The 19,734-nt window shown below is 36.1% G+C and overlaps 2 protein-coding genes across 2 annotated transcripts; one reads left to right on the plus strand and one right to left on the minus strand.

Annotated features, from left to right (window-relative positions):
- Positions 1 to 258: 258 nt before the first annotated feature.
- On the minus strand, positions 259 to 3,878 carry LOC120205160 (zinc finger protein VAR3, chloroplastic). Its single transcript, XM_039205076.1, has 7 exons — positions 3,464 to 3,878; positions 2,862 to 2,979; positions 2,338 to 2,684; positions 2,061 to 2,177; positions 1,257 to 1,373; positions 797 to 895; positions 259 to 708 (listed from the first exon to the last, which is right to left on the minus strand). Exons 1-7 carry the CDS (start codon positions 3,871 to 3,873, stop codon positions 591 to 593), a joined length of 1,326 nt encoding a protein of 441 aa, XP_039061007.1. The 5' UTR covers positions 3,874 to 3,878; the 3' UTR covers positions 259 to 590.
- Positions 3,879 to 5,155: 1,277 nt separating this feature from the next.
- LOC120205159 (outer envelope protein 64, chloroplastic-like) lies at positions 5,156 to 19,481 on the plus strand. The gene is made up of 13 exons (XM_039205075.1): positions 5,156 to 5,499; positions 6,087 to 6,239; positions 6,657 to 6,781; positions 7,107 to 7,232; positions 8,137 to 8,319; positions 8,404 to 8,548; positions 9,092 to 9,260; positions 10,223 to 10,357; positions 10,461 to 10,661; positions 18,323 to 18,450; positions 18,521 to 18,572; positions 18,971 to 19,040; positions 19,291 to 19,481. The coding sequence occupies exons 1-13, from the start codon at positions 5,297 to 5,299 to the stop codon at positions 19,371 to 19,373; spliced, it is 1,773 nt and encodes a 590-aa protein (XP_039061006.1). The 5' UTR covers positions 5,156 to 5,296; the 3' UTR covers positions 19,374 to 19,481.
- The last annotated feature ends 253 nt before the right edge of the window (positions 19,482 to 19,734 follow it).

Below are 19,734 nucleotides of genomic sequence, written 5' to 3' on the forward strand. Positions count from 1 at the left end.
CCACGCATAGTCATATTGCATCTGAAACCGTCAGTTAATTGATTGTTAAAACTATTCCGTTAACATTTCTGAGATGTACTATTAGTTTAATAACAATAGTTTGATTGGAAAATCGATTCTTTCACTTGGTATGAATTTAACAAGTCGTCTGACCTCTTTTGCCCAAGTGACGTAAATAATTCTGCTGATTTGTAATTTGAATACCAGATTTCTAGCTTGATTCATTTTTAATTTGTGGCGTTAGAATTATTAATCGTCTAAATTAAATTTGACATTTATACCTTGCTTAAAAAGTTGCCTGAAATGACTATACCACCGTCAAACCACAACCCAGACATTACCCCTGAGGTAACCACTTAATTTGTTGCTTTACCCGACAATACAAACTTTCCATCATCTTGCATAAACGCAAGTAAAAATTTGCACGATACATATTGTAACCACAAAAACATCATGCCCTTAAAATTCGAAACATCTACTCTCAATTAGGATCTAAAAATTGGCCAAAGGGAACAACAAATCACTTACCATTGTTCTCTTTAAAATTATATCACGCTAAAGCTTCATATCTTCTCTCCTAAGTTTATTAATTAATTGGACCGTTGAGGTCTCCATGTGTGCTCATCATGCTCGTTTGCTGGTTCTCCGGGACGTTCATGTTTGCACTTAAGACAAACCTGGTTCCTTCTGAAATTAACGAAATCACATCTGCAGAGGATAGTCTACTTGTAAGTAATATATCAATCAATCTTCCAATCGAAAAGCTGAATGTGAGAGGGATAATAGAGAGACATACGTTGGGCATTCCCATTCTCCAGGATTTAACTGTCTCTTAGGCCTTGCTTCTTGGCAGCGTAAACATTTCCTATTACTAGAAAAATTCATAAACCCACACCTGCATGCAGAAAATCAATATTACTATATGTATATGAATGGATCGAACTTAAAAATTTTGCAGTCCAGAAGCAAGTTAATCCTCCTTCCTCTCAAACAAAAATATAAAATTCTTTCTCCACGTCCATGACAAATATTCCATCAACCATAATTTTATTTCTCTTTTAAAAGACACCAAAATGGCCATTTTGTCATGCAAGCCTTAATTTGCAACAAGATGGCAAACATGGATGCCACAAAATCATCTAGCAGATCTTAAAAACGGGACTACAATAAATTCAATTTGATAGTATTATATTGAAGATGAATATTCTTGAAAAGCAAAAGAGATTCTTAACAACATAAACCACAAAGCCACTTACTCTGGGCAGTTCCAATCCCCTTTCTTCATTTGAACAACATCCGTTTCAACCTTATTAGGACCATCTGCTTTACACCTTAAGCACCGTTTATTTCTAGAGAAGTTCATGAAATTGCACCTACAACATATAAAAGCAACAAATAGTCAAGGTGGAATCAATAAACAGTCTGACCGTTGTCAAAAAAATAATTCCCACCTAATACCTATTGTAGTAGACCGTAAATTTAACTATAAACACTGCAAGTCAAACTTTTTAACCAACCAACCGACCATTATATAAAAGATATTTGAGATGTGGGTACAAAGAAAAACAAAAGTAATCAAAAGAAATAAGACTAAACAAACAAGTAGCAAAGGAGTTGGAACTCAAGAAAAACTTGGGGTAAAAAGACCCTCTAATTTTCTTTTAATTCAAAGAAAATAATAATGATAAGTTGTGGTTGTCATACTTTTACAGCTTATTTATACTAGGGTTACAAATATATTTAATCTTAGCCCTAGATTTAATAAAGGAAACTTATAATACTAGCCATCCAGAATATTTTTAATTTTAATGGAACTGAAATAAATAAATATTTATAATAATATAAGTTCTTGTGTCAATATGTCATTCAGACAAATTTGTAAATATATTAAATCAATTCTCAAATTATTATGAAATCTCTTAACAAACAAAGAGGAAGTGCATAACAATGTACTATAATATAAAATGACATTCTCACCCATTGAACACTGATAGAGCAACCAGTATACTTAGAAAGCATTAAATAATATATGCTGACAGATAAGATAAATGAGAACTTACTCCGAACAAATCCAATCTCCTTTCTTCATCTCAATTTCATCACCACGAACATTTTTAGGGCCATCTTCTTTACATTTTAGGCAATGCAGATTTCTAGAGAAGTTTAAAAAATTACATCTGCAATTAACAAGCAAAATTTCTTATAACTATGAAATTGTATGCAGGGATTTTAGAATGTAAAATCATAGGTGAATAAAATTTGTAACCATTCACTTTCTGTTCAACAAGATCACGAGCAATAACCTCAACAGCAACTAAGCTTCATAAAAAAACTTACTTGGGACACATCCAATCTCCTCTCTTCATTTCAACATTTGTGAACTCTTCATCATCATTGCCACTAAGTGTATTTTTCTTTCGGGTAGGAGCTTTAGCAGAAGATTTAGGAAGCTCAGCATTGCATGACGTGTCACTTAATTTTGTCAAGTCTGAAAGTAGATTCCTTGCAGATGCATCAATACGCTCTCTACCAGGAGGTTTCTCTCCCTCGGAAATAGCGAGGGGGTCAAGGGCATAGGATAATAATATGCGCACAATGTCCACAGTACGGGCAGCTGCTTCTGATTCCTTTAGTGTCACGTAAGCTCTATCACACGAACCACGCACATTGCAAGTACTACAAACCTGCAGAAAAATGCTTCAGTCTGACATGACTCTAGGCCGGTTTTCCATGACATAGGAGTCTTCAAAAAACAAATAAATTAAGAAACCACAGATTTAACATATGAAGAGCATATTTCATTCATAGTGAAATAAATGGTTAAAGATAAAAAAAATTGATGCTAAGAGATAACACCATACATCCCCTTCATCTATCTGAACATGGACTCTCAACCTTTTAGCTGAATTAACGGACTTCCTTAAAAGATTAGGACATCCACTCCCAACAACCGTTTCAATATCATCAGTAGACAACGATCTGCATTAAACGGAAGCGTGATAGTCAAATTTATTACCATGTTGATTATATATAAATTTACTGAAACAAAAGAGATAATCATCAGAATTCTACTTTCTTTTAACTTTCCAGAGACGTAAGCATAGTAATAATTTAGCATTTCACAAACAATAACCAATACTATGTTTAAGTGTTGCCTTTACTCTGTCATCAGCTTTATGAAATAACAAACCTAAATACTAGTATTTAGAAGGGGGAAATGCAAAGATAGCTTTTGTATTTACATTCAACCAATGAAATATTAATTTTAATCAAATATATAATTTTACGTGTAAAGAACATTTTAAGAGGTCAATACAAATAACCAAAAAAAAGTTTAAGAAAACAAAGAGCAAAAAGAACTTAGAGTTTAACTTATAGGAGAAATGGAAGTGGCAATAAGCTAATTGCATCAAAGCCAAAAGAGAAAGAGTGCATCAAAGCCAAAAGAGAAAGAGCCCGTTACTTGAAAAGATCGAAACGGTCGCGTGCAAAGCTGATGCAAGCGTCTTTGACAAAATTCATGTCCTTATAATCATTGGCAGCATCGGAAGCGGCAGAATTATTAGCTTCAACAAAGTAACCCTTGGACTTTAACCTATCAATGAAAGTGACCCATTCGGGCCAGGGATGGGATTGAGGCGCCGAATCGAGAGGCTCATCGGCGGCGCTGTCGGAATTAAGCGTGTCGAGGGGGGCAGCAGAGGAAGTGTAGCGGCGGGAAAGGGTGGGAAAGGGTTTTGAGGAAACAGAAAGAAGGAGAGGCTTGCGAGCACGGATGAGGGAGGAGTTAAACAGTAAGAAAGTTGAAGCTGCCATTTTTCTTGGTAGACTGCAAGTTAAAGACGATGAGAGGAAATTTTGTAATGTGGCCATTGAAATGAAAGCTGTTCCGGTAACTTCAATCTTTTAGGGTTTTAGATAAGGAAATGACTATACAGGGTTCCAGTAGGCTATAATACATTTTCTTTCCTTAATTTGGTTTAATTAATTTTTTTAATCTAATTAAAATTCTAAATTCAATTTTAATATTTTTTTGTCAATCACCGATATCCAATTTATAAATCAATTGATCAAGATCAAATATTGTAAAGGTGAGGACGACACTCATAACCCAATTTACTTTATTAGTTAATATAAGATTTGAACATCTAATTTTATTTAAATGATCTAGTATCTCCTTCTACTAGATTAATTTATTGTTAGTAAATTTAATTTAATTTAAAAACTTCTTTCAAAATAGGTATTTAAATTTACAAATAAATTTAATTTTATAATATAAATTGATTCAATTAGATTATTTATCAAAAGAATCCATTTAAATAGATAAATGAAATATATATTAGCTTAAAATTAAATAATCAATTAAAAACTTTTAATGTTTAATTAACCCTTAAAATTAAAATTAAACATCAAAATTTATATTTATCAATGCACAATTATCATAATTAAATAAGTAAATAAAAACCACACGCATGTAACTCGGTACTAAATCCCTTAGGGTGCGTTTGGTTCACGGAATGTAAGATTACCAGTGGGAATAAAAGATTACCAGGGAATAGGATTACTGGGAATGTTGTATTTTGTGTTTGGTTGGTTTAGCAGGAATGTAAGATTACCGTGTTTGGTTAAAGGAATAAAAGATTATTGGAATGTATATTTGACCAAATTGTCCTTATTATATATTTGTATAATATTACAAATTGTAAAATATTTATATATTTTATTTAAAAAATTAAATTCATAATATTTATATAATTTTTTTACAAAATTAAAAATATAAAAAATGTTTAATGAAAGGGTAAAAAAATTTAACCTCTAAACTTCATATAAAATTTTAATTATAGACTTTTTTTGTAAATCTAAAATAATTTAAGGATAAATTTGTAATTTAACATTCGTAGGATTTTTATTATTCAATGACAGAAGAAGGATATTTTTGAAAAAAAAATAAAAATTTAAGGGTATTTTAGTCCAAAACGCCGGTAATGTTACAATACCTAAGGGAAGGGAGGTAATGACATTCCCGGTAATATACCCCCAAAAATCTACTATCGGTAATAAAACATTACCAGGAATGAGATTCCCAACCAACCAAACATAAGAATGTGAGATTCCCCATTCCTTGAACCAAACACCCCCTTAGTGGAAGTAGAAATCTCAAACACAGCGGCCTCATCCACTCACTGCCAAATATCATCAGAACCCACCCTAACCGTCACGCCTCCCTCTCTCTCTCTCTCTTAATCTTTTTCGTTTCCTTTCCCATTCAAATTTATAGGGCCTGACGGCGGCCGTCATGGCATCTCACGCCGCCAATCTCTGGGTGCTTCTAGGCTTGGGTTTAGCTGGGATTTTGCTTATGACCAAAAAGCTTAAGAAAACCATTAAAGCTGACTTTGGGGCTTTTATTCAGAAGCTAGAGCTGCTTCCGCCTCCTCAGCCTGCTCCTCCTAAAGCTCCCCACCCTCTCACCGGTCTCAGTTTCGCCGTCTCTGACGTGTATGCTGTTTCCCCCTCTTATATCTTTGAGCCTGTTGTGGTTTTTGGAATAGCGGAAATTAATGAATTAATTTTGTTCTTGTTTTGTTGCCACTGTTAATAGATGAGTGATGGGAATCGGAAATTAATATAACTTATTTTGTTTTTTGTTTAGTTGTCACTGTTGACTGCTGCATTTATTTTTTCACATGAGATAAGTGCTCAAGGCTAGTGCTCAAGGCTAATGCTCAATATGAATGGCATCTATTCTTTAAGGAAAGAGAAATCCAAAATTGTTTATGGGGCAGTTTTGCTTTAAGGTTTCAGCTGCCAATGGAGTGCCGTAGGGTCGTTCAACTTAGTTGAGTGTAAACTATTTCTGTTTTGTCCGTTACTAATTCAATTTTGTGAAGCTAGCTCTCTATTCTAGGAAAACAATATCATTCGAATTCATGAACCCTTAATAAAGGTTTGCTTCTTTTTTATATATACATTTTAATGAATTTGAAATTGAATCATTAAAAATGGAAAATTAATTATTTTAAACAAAATATTATTCTTCAATATCTACATGGCTTCTAATAGGTGATATATGCTTCACTTATCAGATTTGACATTGAAGGATATGTGACTGGGTTTGGCCATCCAGACTGGTTGAGGACACGTGAAGCATCTTCTCGCACATCTCCTGTGGTTTTGGCCCTTGTTGAAGGAGGTGCTACTTGTGTTGGGAAGACTGTTGTGGATGAACTGACATACAGGTACTTGCTGTTCTAAACTGTTTACCTGAACAGCAGGCTTTAGGTTTACAATGATGTGTAGGAACTAAGAGAAATGGATGTAAAGTAAAGAGAAAGGAGGGAGAATTTAGAGGGAATGGTTACTTGTTAATTTTCTAATATAAGATAGAATTACACTTATTTTGACATTTTATTTGCCAGACAAGGTTGTAACGTTCTCCCTTCCTTTTCCCTCTTATATTTTTAAGCTATGCAACGGCAGCCAAACCCTTTCCTCTATATTTTATCAGCTATGAGCCTCAAAGAATATGTGGTGCCGTATTTACTAAAATTGGAAATCTATCTTGTTTTAGAAAGAATAGTCATTAGATGCGATTTAATCTTTTGGCTCTTAAGACTTGCAAGATGCCAGCTTTCTTTTGCATGTTTGGTTTTCAGTATCCATGGAGAGAATAAGCACTATAGCACACCAACCAATCCTGCGGTACCTGCACGCTTTCCAGGTGGATCCTCTAGTGGAGCAGCTGTTGCTGTTGCTGCTAATTTTGTGGACTTCTCCTTAGGTGAGCTTTATGCTTCTGACTGCTTAACTTTCTTAGTTTCAGGCTTTATGTGAGTCCAATTTGAATTGTTTAGTTCCAGGTGAAGTAATATTCTTCACTAAAAATATATGTAGCTTTAATATCTTAGGATATGCGACTACACTGTAGTTATTCTCAAGTAGCAATCTTTTGGATATCTAATATTGCTATTGAATGGAAGTCTGATTTTCATAATGCATCACTTTGATCAAACATGATGAGATCTTTGTGATCCTGTATAATATTATATTTTAGAATACCCATCATGAAATTGGCTCTAATTTTTCATATAATATTCTGTGAGTAGGCATTGATACCCTAGGCGGCGTGAGGGTACCAGCAGCGTTTTGTGGAGTTATTGGATTCCGCCCCTCGTATGGCATTATTTCTAACACTGGAATTATACCTGTTTCAACAAGCCTAGATACTGTTGGTAAGTATGGAAGATAATCAAATGATATGTTATGCAATACAAAATTTTAGATGTTGCTATATGACATATGGGGATTTAAAGTTAACTTGATTTGAGTGTCATTGAAAGTGGTTATGATTTGATTCAAGTTTCTCAGATTATTTCCTTGTATGAAAGAAGCTTCGTGACATGCTTTAGGTGTTTTCCCATGTTTTGATTTGAGTGTCTTAAAAGCAATTTTCTTTGCTTTCTGTTGTTTTCCTCTGAACTTAGTTATGAAAAGAAGGTTTTTTGAATGGATATATGCCTGTTAAATGATAATGTTTCTAACTAATTCAAGAATCTAAATATTTTTATTAGGATAATATTGATTACAAACTTGTATATCTTTGTTTCTCCCATTTGTCCCGGGAAAATGAATTTTAAGATCCAATCACGAATTTAAAAAGAAGATAGGAACCAAACTTATTGACCAAAAATATAGTTGATGAATGAGCTGTTTTAAGATTTTAAGGTTGCACTGATGGCTAGGTTTGAAGATTATAGTGGCATTTGAAAATTACACAAACACAAGCACGTACACACACACTCGCACAGAGAGAGAGAGAGAGAGAGAGTTATAAGGGTATTGCATTAGTCAATCCTTTCCTTTCCCCCATCTTTTCTCCAAATTGGGGTAATTGGAAAATGGGGAGACTCAACCCCATTCCCTTTCCATTAATTTAAAAAGTAACTAAGCAAGGATATAGTTTCTTTGGTCAGTTGTCGATTCCTTTCCCTAATCTCCCCACAATCCAAGCATAGTTTTCTTTGTGCATCAGAAAGCTGAATTTAGGCTCTTAGCAGAGATGTATTAGGTGATGTTCACATAACTTATGATCATGCAATATCAATCTGTCACTTGCCTGTGAAACTACTATTGCAGGATTGTTTGCTAAGGATCCTAATGTTCTACTTCGAGTTGGCCTTGTGCTCTTGCAACTTCCATATTCTGCTCAACGCAATCCAAAGCAAATTCTATTAGCTGATGATTGTTTTCAACTGCTAAAGATTCCAGCAGACAGAGTTTCACATGTGGTGATTAATTCCACTGAGAAGCATTTTGGAAGTATGTTTAAGGGTTTATGTAAATGAATTTGTTTTGCTTTGTTGTTTACAGTTGAGTGGAAACTGATAACTTTATTTATGTAAGGACAAGGTTTGAAGCATGAAAATCTTGAGAAGTACTTCAGTTCTAAGGTCCCAAGCTTGAAGGACTTCTATAGCCTGAAAATAAATGGTGATTCAAAAATTTCATCCTTGATATTGCTCGCAGAAGTGGCACAGTTTCTTCAAAGGTGAAATTTCATCTTAATGGTGTATGTGATCATGTTAACATTTGGTGTTATTTCCTCCGCCGAAGGATTTTCCTTTTTTCTCCTAATTTTCCCCCATAAGTGTGCAATACTTTTATGGTTTACATTCTTCTGCAGTTTTTAGTGTGATTTTCTGAACAACATCCTTTTGTGTTTTGTTTTTCTCATTTTCACTTGAACCATGAAGTAAGAATCTTTTTTGGTGGGGGAAGAGTATCCTTATTGAAGGATTAAACATTCAGATAGTGTTATTAACTTTATATACTTTTCAAGGTTTAGTTGTATTTCTAGTATTCAGGTATTGTTAGGACATTTAGCATTAATGGAATTTTGACGTGCAAGTTGGGAATCTAGAGTCGAGAGGAAGTTCTTGTTGACTGTTGAATATTGTCAGTGCATGACGTCTATTGATGCTGTAACTGACCTATCTGATAGTCTTTTCTTGAGGCTATTATAGCTCATTGTTTCATACCATTGGAGTTTTTGGCTTGATTGAGATTTTCTTGATACTCTTTCTTAATTCAGATACGAGTTTAAATGTGCTCATGGAGAATGGATTAATTCCGAAAAGCCTGTTCTTGATTCTGCCATCTCTGCACAAATAACTGAATCAGTGGATATGACAGATAAGGAGATTGAAATCTGCAAATCGATTAGGGCCGAGATGCGTTTGGCTGTCAGTGATCTTTTGAAGGTAAGGAGTTCTGTCCGATTCTTTTGCTTTTGAGATACATTCTGATTTTAAAAATTGTTTCCTGGTTAAGTTCCTAAATGCAATTTATCTTGCATATGATTTCAATTCTTAAGAAAGAAACATATATCACATGTAATTTCAATTCAACTTTTTAATATCCTTTCTGGAATGCAATTAAAAAACGATTGTTCCAAGCATATTATTATTCCTTGATCATCTAAGTTGCACCCAAGTTTTAACTATAGACCAGATCTATATTCTTGTTTTTCCTTAAAAGTTAAAAGACCGGAATGATAAGGACGTAAAAGTTATAACTTAACTGTTCATATTTCCCGAGTCGCATCATTGCAAAGCATGGTGTGCCAAATAGAGCAATGTTTTACCCCTCAGCTGCCGGGAGGAGGTATGTGAAAGGAGAGAATATCAGACTATTTTGGTATGTTTAAATGCCTGGTCAACAGTTCTAGCGTGCTTGTGGTTTTGTGTATATTCTTTACTCATACCTTAAGATTTTGAGAAGTTTTCTTATGTTCTTTTGATATGTGATTCTAGAGTGGGCAATTTCTTCTGTTAGAAGTTGGAGAAGCAGCCGTTTCTCAAAGATTATCTCTGTTATTTCAAAATTGATTTCATATATTTGTCCTATAAATACAAATAAGGAAATGTTATGGCTAAATTTATCCTTCATGGTTTGTCAACCTTTACATTATGATTTAAATCAATAGTTGCTAATGATGTTTGTGATTATTTTCTTGCCCCTTTTTAATTTATGATTCAGTGCCACGTACGTTGGCTCTTATCTTTAATTGTTACACAATGTTTTCTACTTTTTTACTCTAGGTAGATAGCATGCATGTAACTGTGTGCATTTACACAGTTCTTATTTTTAGTGTTCTTTTTCATGCTTTGCTTTTATTGGACTGCTTTATTTTAGGATTGTTGTTTTTTATTTATTGTGCTAGGATGATGGAATTCTGGTGATTCCCACCACTGCTTATCCCCCTCCGAAACTTGGTAGCAAGGAAATCTTCTCAGAGGACTACCAGAATTGTGTTTTTAGTCTGTTGAGTATCGCTAGCATCTCTGGTTGCTGTCAGGTGAAATTCTCTCTTATATTAAGAGATGTATATTAAAAGCATTAGTTCTAGAATTTTTTAAAAAAAGAAAATAAAAAAATTGTGTACTTCATTAATGATTCAGGTCTCACTACCACTTGGATATTATGATAAGTGCCCGGTTTCTGTGTCCTTCATAGCCAGACATGGGGGTGATAGATTTTTACTAGATACAGTGCAGACTTTATATTCGTCTCTACAAGAGCATGCTGATACTGTTGATAAGTCTAAATTGTCACATAATGCTGTCAAGCCGGAACATTCTGCTGAGACTGTTAAAGAAAAGGTCAGTGGCATCTTTCTTGCGCCCGAACTTGCCAAGTTTTCATCCTCTTGTAGTTAATCTGGGTTATGTCAATAAGTTCAATGTAAAAAATATTGGTTGTTGAATTCTCATTGCTTTTCTTTTGATAATGTTTGGAAGACAATTTATTGCCTCTTTTTCCAAATTATTATTTTTTTTTGATAGGAATAGGAGGTCTCATTAAAAACCTCCCTCATAGTTGCCTCTTGAGAAGAGGCAACTAGCGGAAGGAGGAAAAGAGTACCTCAATATATTAATAAACCCGAATTACATAAAACTATAACTTACAACATCACCCGAAGTAAAATACCAAACATAACCGCTAACAGTAAGGACATTCAACCTATCCCCTCCTTAGCTAACTTGTCCGCCTCCCAAGCTAACTTGTCCGCCTCCCAATTACAAGCCCTAGGAATCAACCTAACCATAATATCCCTACCCGAAATTACATCCCCAATTTCCCGAACCAAAGAACTGAAGAACGAAGGAGCCTCAGTAGGCCTGAAAATCCAATCCACTGCAGTCTTACAATCACTTTCGAGAATAAGTCTTCCCTTCGACGCCCAGTCCGAATGTAGAAATAGATCAATTCCTTCTTTAATGGCTTTCAACTCAGCAAACAGAGGAGGACCAGGTCCGACAGGCTTAGAGAAATAGATCACGGTAGAGCCATTCGAATCTCTCAACAGACCTCCGATTCCACCCTGCAAACCATCACTTCTAACAGCCCCATCCACTTTGAATTTATAAAAATCAGGTGGAGGTGAATACCAGCACAGATCCTTCTTCTTCTTCTGAAAATTGACTGCTAAACCATCTGCAAGCCTTGGATCTCCTATTAATAGATCTACCTGGATGTTAGCTTCAGGAAATTTAGCTAGAAACCATTTGGCCAGCCTGAATCTGCAAATGAAGAACAGTGTAGATCTCTCAAAATTCCATTTTTCAAACACCACTAAGTTCCTAGCCTTCCAAATCGACCACATAACAACACCCGGGATGAAATTCCAAATAGAAGAAGAAGCCTTCAAATCAGACCATGAACTAAGTAGAGACGGGGGATCTTTGGGCAGAACAGTATTAACCTCCCATAAATTGATGAACAAATTCCACAACTCCCAAGCGACAGGACAAAACATAAATAAATGATGAATTGTTTCTTCCTCCTTTTGGCATAAAGGACATAATAACTCTTCCAAAGGAATACCTCTTTTCTTCAATTCCACTCTAACAGCTAATTTTTGGTGAGATAATTGCCATAAAAATGTTTCAACTTTTGGGGGAGCCAATCCAGACCAAACCCATTTCTTCCACTGAAAATTTCCTCCAGAGCTACGAATAAGAGCTGATCTACAGGCCTTAACTGAGAACAAACCATCTCCACTCCCTGACCAAATTAGGAAGTCATCAACAGCATCAATCAAGACAATATTATCAATCAAAGTCATTAGCGATATCCATTGATCCAATTCCCAATCGCATAAATTCCTCCTCAGACAAATATTCCAACTCCAACAATTATTATCATAGCAGCCAAAGTCCACAACTTTCCCCGTTTTGTTAATCGATAAAGCATAAATCCTAGGGAATTGTTCTTTTAAGGTGGAATTATTAGCCCAAATGTCATTCCAGAATTCGATTGATCTACCATTCCCCACTTGGATCTTGGAATTGGACCTCAGACAATTCCCAATATCGTCCTTTTTCTCATAATTATTCACAATTCCTCTCCATATCCATGAATCTTGCGGGTTAACAGCCTTATTAATTGAAAGAGACAAATTGGTAATATTGTGCTTGCAGCAGATCATCTCCTTCCACTGAGAATGTTTATCATTTGCAAACTTCCAAACCCACTTCCCCAGAAGCACTCTATTCGCCATCGACAAATCCAGGACACCCAAACCACCACCCTCGTACGGTTGACACACAATTTTCCAATTCACCCAATGAATCCGCTTCTTCAAGGGATCGTCCCCCCAAAGGAATTTAGCCATCAGAGAATTCAACTTTTGGTTAATCTTTAGAGGGATTTTGAAAATAGAGAGAAAGAAAATTGGCAAGGACGACAAAACAGACTTCACTAATACTAATCTCCCTGCCATCGATAATGTTTTTGCTTTCCAGCCCTCTAATTTGCTATTGAACTTCTGTAGAACTGGTTCCCACAACAGATCCGAATTTCTGTAAGTGCCTATCGGTATACCAAGGTATGTCATAGGAAGAGCCCCAACACCACAACCTGCGATCGTAGCCCATTCCTTTAGAACCTCCTCATCCATATTAACACCAAATAACTTGCTCTTTGATAAATTAAGTTGGAGGCCTGTCATTAAACCAAAGATCCTCAATACTCTCCTAATATTCATAATTTGAGCAGAAGAGTCCCTGCAGAAAAGTATTAAGTCATCTGCGAATTGTAGATGCGTCAAATGAAACTTATTTTCCGCCCTACCAACACTGAACCCTTCAAACAGAGCACAATCAGCAGCCTTAATCAACATTAGATTCAGTAATTCCCCAACAATATTGAACAGCATAGGAGACAAACTGCAGCCTTGCCTCAACCCTTTCCCCATCTTGAATTCATTAGTCGGAGAACCATTGACAAGAACAGAAATTGAAGCGGAGGAGATACACAAATCAATCCAAGAAAGCCACCTATCTCCAAAACCCATAATTCTCAGGAGTCTCAACAATATCGGCCATTCCACCGAATCATAAGCCCTTCGAAAGTCCACCTTGAAAACAACACCTTTCCTCTCTTTTTTCCTCCAATCATCAATAACTTCATTAGCCAAAAAGACACAGTCCAGTAGCTGCCTTCCGGGAATGAAGGCAAACTGAGACGGACTAACCAGAACACTAATAACAACCGCAAGCCTTCTAGCTAGGACTTTGGAAATTATTTTATACAGACTGCCAACTAAGCTTATCGGTCTGTAATCTTCTATACCTTCAGGATTTCTGATCTTTGGAATCAACGTTAGGAATGAATGATTGACCCCGTGCTCCCAAATCCTTCCATTATAAAAGTCCTCGACAAATTTCATAATGTATGACTTCAGAGATGGCCAAAATTTCTTAAAGAAACCCATGGTGAAACCGTCTGGCCCCGGTGCTTTGGCACTATCCGAGTGGAAGACTGCCTCCCACACCTCCTGTTCTGAGAATCTAACTTCAAGAAGCTTCTTTTGATCATCTGTCAATTTAGCAAAAGTCAAATTGATTTTGTCCACCTCTAGGGTTGTTACCGAGTTAAAATTGTCCTTGAAATAATTAAAAACAAAGCCTCTCAGCTGATCCGGTTCTGAAATAACATCCTCAGCTACCTTCAATGAAGAAATAGTGTTAAACCTATTCCTATTCAAAGCACACATGTGAAAAAACTTTGTGTTTCTATCCCCCTCAATACTCCATCTCACTCTTGACCTCTGCAGCCAAATGCTCTCCTCCTTCCTATGCAAATTCCACAACTCCTTCCTCGCAACAATCATCAAGTCCCATTCTTGAAAGGAAGTCCCCTCTTCCTGTAGCTTCAATTCCAGACCATTAATTCTGGATTCTAATTCAGAAATAGCATCGGAAAATCCCATGTGATTATTCCTTGGCCAATTCCTAATAGCCTGCTTAGTTCCTCTAAGCAGTGAAAGCAGACCCCTACCACCAATACCCTTCCTTAGATTTGATAATGACGATTCCACCACCCCAGCAAACCCATCTTCCTCAAGCATGTAATTATAGAACCGAAACGGCTTAGGGCCCCAATTATTGCATTCTTCTACCAACAAAACTGGATTGTGATCCGAAAGGGATTTGGGAAGCATTTTTTGGATCACATTTGGGAACTGATTTAAAAATGATCCACTAATCAAAAATCTATCCACCCTTACCCATGTAGGTGACTCTCTATTATTGCACCATGTAAATCGCTCCCCTACTAGCGGTAAATCCATCAAATTTGATGACTGAATAAAAGACCTAAGCAGATCCATAGAGTGCCAATTCTGAATAAACCCACATTTCTCCTCAGGGTCTAGATAAGCATTAAAGTCCCCCCCCAAGCAGACCGGCAAGTTGATGCTTTGAACAACACATAAAAAATCCCTAAAAAATTCCTCTTTATCAGCCTCTACTGATGGACCATACACATTGATAATGACACATTCAAAATTGCTCATCTTAAACTTCCCTGATAATGCCATAAATCTACTACTGTTAATCTGTGCACTAACCTCAAAGTAATTCTCATTCCATAAACATATTAGACCTCCTGCCGAACCATCAGCTGGAAAAAAACAGCTGCCTCTGAGCAGATTACCCCCAAGCTTTCTTGTTAATCCACTTCTACAGACATTCAGTTTTGATTCTTGAAGTAGTAAAATAGCCGGCTTTTCTCTAAGAACCAACCTCGACACTGCCCTGATTTTTTCAGACTTCCCAAGCCCCCTAATATTCCATGTAATCATTTTTAGTTTTGACATTTGATTTAATAACATTCAACACCAAATTCAATCCACAAGGTACAATCAGGAGGCCTTTCCAATCCCCAACAATTCCATCTTGAAAATCTCATCCTCTACAATTTGATTCCCCCCTTTAAAAGAAATTCCCAGCATGTCACAGACTTCCCTAGTATATTCCGCTTCCTGCCTGGCTTGAACAAAGTCTTGAGATGGCTGAGACACCTCCCTAACGTATTCCACTGACTCCCTGTCTGTGCTACTAGTCACCCTCCTATATATTCTATCATGAAATCTTACTTCCACTTCACCCTCCGAACATACACTACCCGAATGACAAGGAGCAATTCTGAACCTTCTCCTGTTCATTAAATTTGTTGACCGAGAAAAGCCCTGACCAGAATTTTTTGTAGACTCCAAACTGCTCTCCTTATCTAAGAATCTGCCATCCACCTCATGGTCACCAGATACACTATTCCTATCAATGTCCATTTGTCTATGAGAATTTAGCACATTATCCTCAAGTATACTCCTGCTCGATAGCCTGCTCTACGATCAATTCGACGCCCTGCTCAGCTTGTACCAATTCCTTCTCCCCCCCTGAAATTATAATCACTTGCCTAGGATTATCAACTTCTACAGGGACCAAAGGATTGACTAAAATGTTATTGGGCTGGAAAATTAGTTTATCTCCAATCCTTTTTACATTATATGCAGGCCCAGAAGGACAGATTTTCATTGTAGAGTTTAGGGGAGACTCATTAACATCAAATTGGTTTTTTTCAACGGGAGAAGTACTTTCTCTCAGACCTAGTCCCACGTGACCTTCCACTTGGACAGACCTATTTTCCACAAAACCTGACAGCCCACAATTGGACTTTCCTGCATTTGACTTTCTTGAAATAGCCTGACCCTCAGTAACTCCATTCATACCACTATTATGACCATTATTCAGCCAAGAAGTAACTTTATGCGAAGAAATCTCTGCAAAATCTTCTCCTTCAACTGCTCTTTCTGGAACACAGTCCTCCTCTGACTCGGAAAGGACAGAATCCCTGTTCACCTTGTTTGAAAATTTCTCTTCCATCTTCCTCCCCAGTTCCTTCGGCTGGATCAACACAGACCCCATGAGAATCTTAACTTTGAAAGATCTACCATAAGAACCTACAGTGGCCATTTCTGGAACATCGAAGGGACTCTCCACCCTTAACAAAACCTTCGCAGACGAAAGGTCGTATCTCATCTTTGATTCTTCCTTAAAACAAATGAACCTTCCCCAATCCTTAGTAAGCTTCTCCAAGAAAGCCTCATTCCAGCACAATAAGGGCAAACCACACAGTTCTATTTGGCACAAAGCCAAAGGAACACCATTCTCATTAACTGCTGGAGCTAACCAATCGAAACACAAGGACAACTCTTCCTTCTTGTTCTCCCAAGCATAAGAAAATTCATCAACAGAATTAAAAGTGATGATACAAGCCTTCCAAGCATAACCCCATCTCGACACCTGGATTCCCAATCCCTCTATCTCCAAGGCTTCCTTTACCGACTCATAATCATAAGTTGATTTCATTATTCCTGTTAATGATCGTTTCACCCACTTGAAATTGTCTGTCGCAATATGCATCTCCCACACGTTCCTCACACTAGTAGCATTACGTTTGCTACCCTCCACCAACATCTCTGACTCTTGTTCTCTTCTCTTGTTTACATCAGACCTCGCTACTTCCTTATACGTTCTGCCATCCCTGAAGCTTTGCAACGACTTTGCCTTTAACCCATTTAAAACCAACTCCTGCTCTCTTGACTTGATCCTCAACATACTCTTCCCATCATCAACCTCCTTCTTAGTTCCCTTCTGATACTTAGCAACCCCTACCGATAATCTCCTCCCATCGAACCATCTCCCATTCACAGACTGGATAGCTTTTTCCCTACTTTCCTCATCAATAAATTGGACAAAAGCGAATGTTGAGGACTTGTACTTTGATTTCTCTAAAAACCGCGGAATGAATATTCTCACAATCTGACCATAAGGGCTAAAAAACTCTCTAAGCACACGTCTTGAAACCCTCTTACTAAGATTGTCAATGAACACTGTCCATTCCTCAGTAGAGGCAATGGACTTTTTCGAGTTTTCTGCACTTCTCTCTCTACCTATCTCACTCATCTTTTTTTCCAAATTATTATTATTATGTTTTGTATCTGTCAAAACATAATGTTTGTTTTAAGGTGAATGATATATAAGGGTTTTTTCTGTGGACTGATATAGAAGTTGACTTGCAAGTTGTAGGGATGAAACTAGGGAGAGGGCAAAGGTGATATAATGAGAGACTGGAGAATTAGATGTTACTAAAGAAAGAACAAAGGAAAAGAGAATTGATGTTAATAGTGTTTATGGGCTACTCTTAAAGCTATGGTAAACAAACAAAGATTGATTTCAGTAAAGAACCAAGAATGATTATTGAATAAAAAAAATTAATTTTTGCCAAAAACCTCAATTAATTTGATCATTTCATTTTCTCTTTTGATATCGGGTGTCATTTTCCCATTATAGGAGAGTGGACTTTGGGTTTTGAAATGGTGAAGCTGAAAATTTTCCAGCAATCCTGTTGAATTTGTCTAGACCAGTATGATAAAACCAATCAAATGATTTTCATTAAGTAGCTGGTCATAGATATTTTGAATTAGTCTGATTTATGGTTGTCTTGTTTGGACCAACAAAATGAAGCATTGTGGCTCCAATGCAAATTTTATTCTTGTTTCCTTTTATTGAGGTTTGATTTTTTTCTTGAAAATATATAGATTATGACTCATAAGTTAATTACTTGCTGGGGCTGTAAAGAGTGTGATTCCTCTGAAAAGTGGTAGTAGCTTTAGGAAATTCGATCACAGTGCTTCCTGTTAAGTGTTAACTTCGAAAAGGAACAAAGAAAACTGTTTTGATTTAGTTAAATTGTGTATATATTTACTTATTAGCGTTTGGCCCCTTGTTTAGCTTATTCACTGAGGCTTGGCGTATGTCTATCTGATTTTTGTTAAATGTTTGTTGTCCTCGTATTGTTACTTCAACCCAAGGCTATGATATAGTATTTTTAGCAATGGTAATGGTACACTACCTGTTCTTTTTTCTTCCTGCACATTTTCTCCTTTGTCTTAAATAAATTATTTCCATTTTAGGGTAACCAAGCATACAAAGATAAACAATGGCAGAAGGCTATTGGGTTTTATACTGAAGCTATCAAGCTTAGTGGCAATAATGCAACATACTATAGCAACAGAGCTGCAGCATATCTAGAACTAGGAAGGTAATATTTTATTCTTAGAATTGACAAAATTTATTATTGGTATTTTATTTTTTAATTTATTTTTATTCAGTTTCCTCCAAGCAGAAGCAGATTGTACCAAAGCCATCAACCTTGATAAAAAGGTAATTACTTCCTTTAAAATATGATTAATTTTAAAATAGCCTACACTATATGTCCATTTTGCTTTAGTTTCCTAACATTTCATTCCCTTGCCATTTTAAAGTTTAACCATCAACATCCTTTAAAACAATCTGTCATCCAAGGAATGCATGACATGAGGCATGATTTTTAATTTCCTTTTTAACTTTTTAGGGGGGAAAATTAAAATCCTTTAAAACATAATGGTTTTGATTGTATAATTGTTTTATAATTTACACCACAAATGGCATTTTTTATGCATCACCTTTGTTTGAATTTTACTTAAAAATCTAAGTCAACCATGATTCTGTATCATTGACATAATATTGTTTGCTATTGTATCTACTGTACGTCAATAAATTGCTTCTGTTCTACTGATCAGAATGTAAAGGCATATTTACGAAGAGGCACTGCTAGGGAGATGCTTGGTTACTATAAGGAGGCAATTGAGGGTAAGTTTTTATTGTTATCCGTATATACCCAGCCACACACCCCATTTCGTTGGTCAGGAATGAAAATAATGAAGAATCATGAAATGCTGTTGGCTGTTGAAAGTTATTGAGGAGAACTAGGAATTCATAAAACCGACGAGTATTCACTGGCATCTTGATGCTTATATACAAGTTGTAACCTTGTTTCTATAGAAGAATTTCAAACACACTGGATTTCTGTGGTAACAATGATGGCACTTTTGAACTGCAGATTTTAGCCATGCCCTGGTGCTTGAGCCAACGAATAAAAGAGCAGCCCTTTCTGCTGAGAGATTAAGGAAGGTGTTTCAGTAGGTGGTTGGAAGACAAAAACCAAATTACAAATGCAGAATTGGCTCAATCGTTTAATTCCAAGTCGTCCTTGATCATTCAGAGGTAAGGATGGAGGTTTTCATGCATCGTGAGGGCGAGTTTTCTTGAGGTCTGAAGAGATACCATCACTTTTGTGTCGTTACTTTATTTATTATTATAATTTTGTAGGTATTATTAGTTCTTTTGCTTCGTATGATCGTTAGTTGTACTATTGTATAATACTATGCCTTTTGCTCCTACGTGTTGAATTTTTTAAATTTAAATTGGGTTGAAAATATTGTTTAGATAAAGTTAAGTGTCATTTTAAAAAAAAAATTAGATACACTTAAAAGTATAATAAATA

Source organism: Hibiscus syriacus, unplaced genomic scaffold, assembly GCF_006381635.1.
Source record: "Hibiscus syriacus cultivar Baekdansim isolate YM2019G1 unplaced genomic scaffold, ASM638163v2 tig00012307_pilon, whole genome shotgun sequence".
NCBI classification, from domain to species: domain Eukaryota; kingdom Viridiplantae; phylum Streptophyta; class Magnoliopsida; order Malvales; family Malvaceae; genus Hibiscus; species Hibiscus syriacus.

Bases quoted from the DNA above. Each gene is read 5' to 3' on its own strand.
- LOC120205159 (XM_039205075.1), top strand. From the start codon at position 5,297: ATGGCATCTCACGCCGCCAATCTCTGGGTGCTTCTAGGCTTGGGTTTA. The intron at 6,240-6,656 runs GTACTTGCTGTT...TTTGGTTTTCAG, and splicing joins GTGGATGAACTGACATACAG to TATCCATGGAGAGAATAAGC. The intron at 18,573-18,970 runs GTAATTACTTCC...TCTACTGATCAG, and splicing joins CCATCAACCTTGATAAAAAG to AATGTAAAGGCATATTTACG.
- LOC120205160 (XM_039205076.1), bottom strand. From the start codon at position 3,873: ATGGCCACATTACAAAATTTCCTCTCATCGTCTTTAACTTGCAGTCTA. The intron at 2,178-2,337 runs GTAAGTTTTTTT...TGTTAATTGCAG, and splicing joins GGAGATTGGATGTGTCCCAA to ATGTAATTTTTTAAACTTCT. The intron at 1,374-2,060 runs GTAAGTTCTCAT...TATATGTTGTAG, and splicing joins GGAGATTGGATTTGTTCGGA to GTGCAATTTCATGAACTTCT.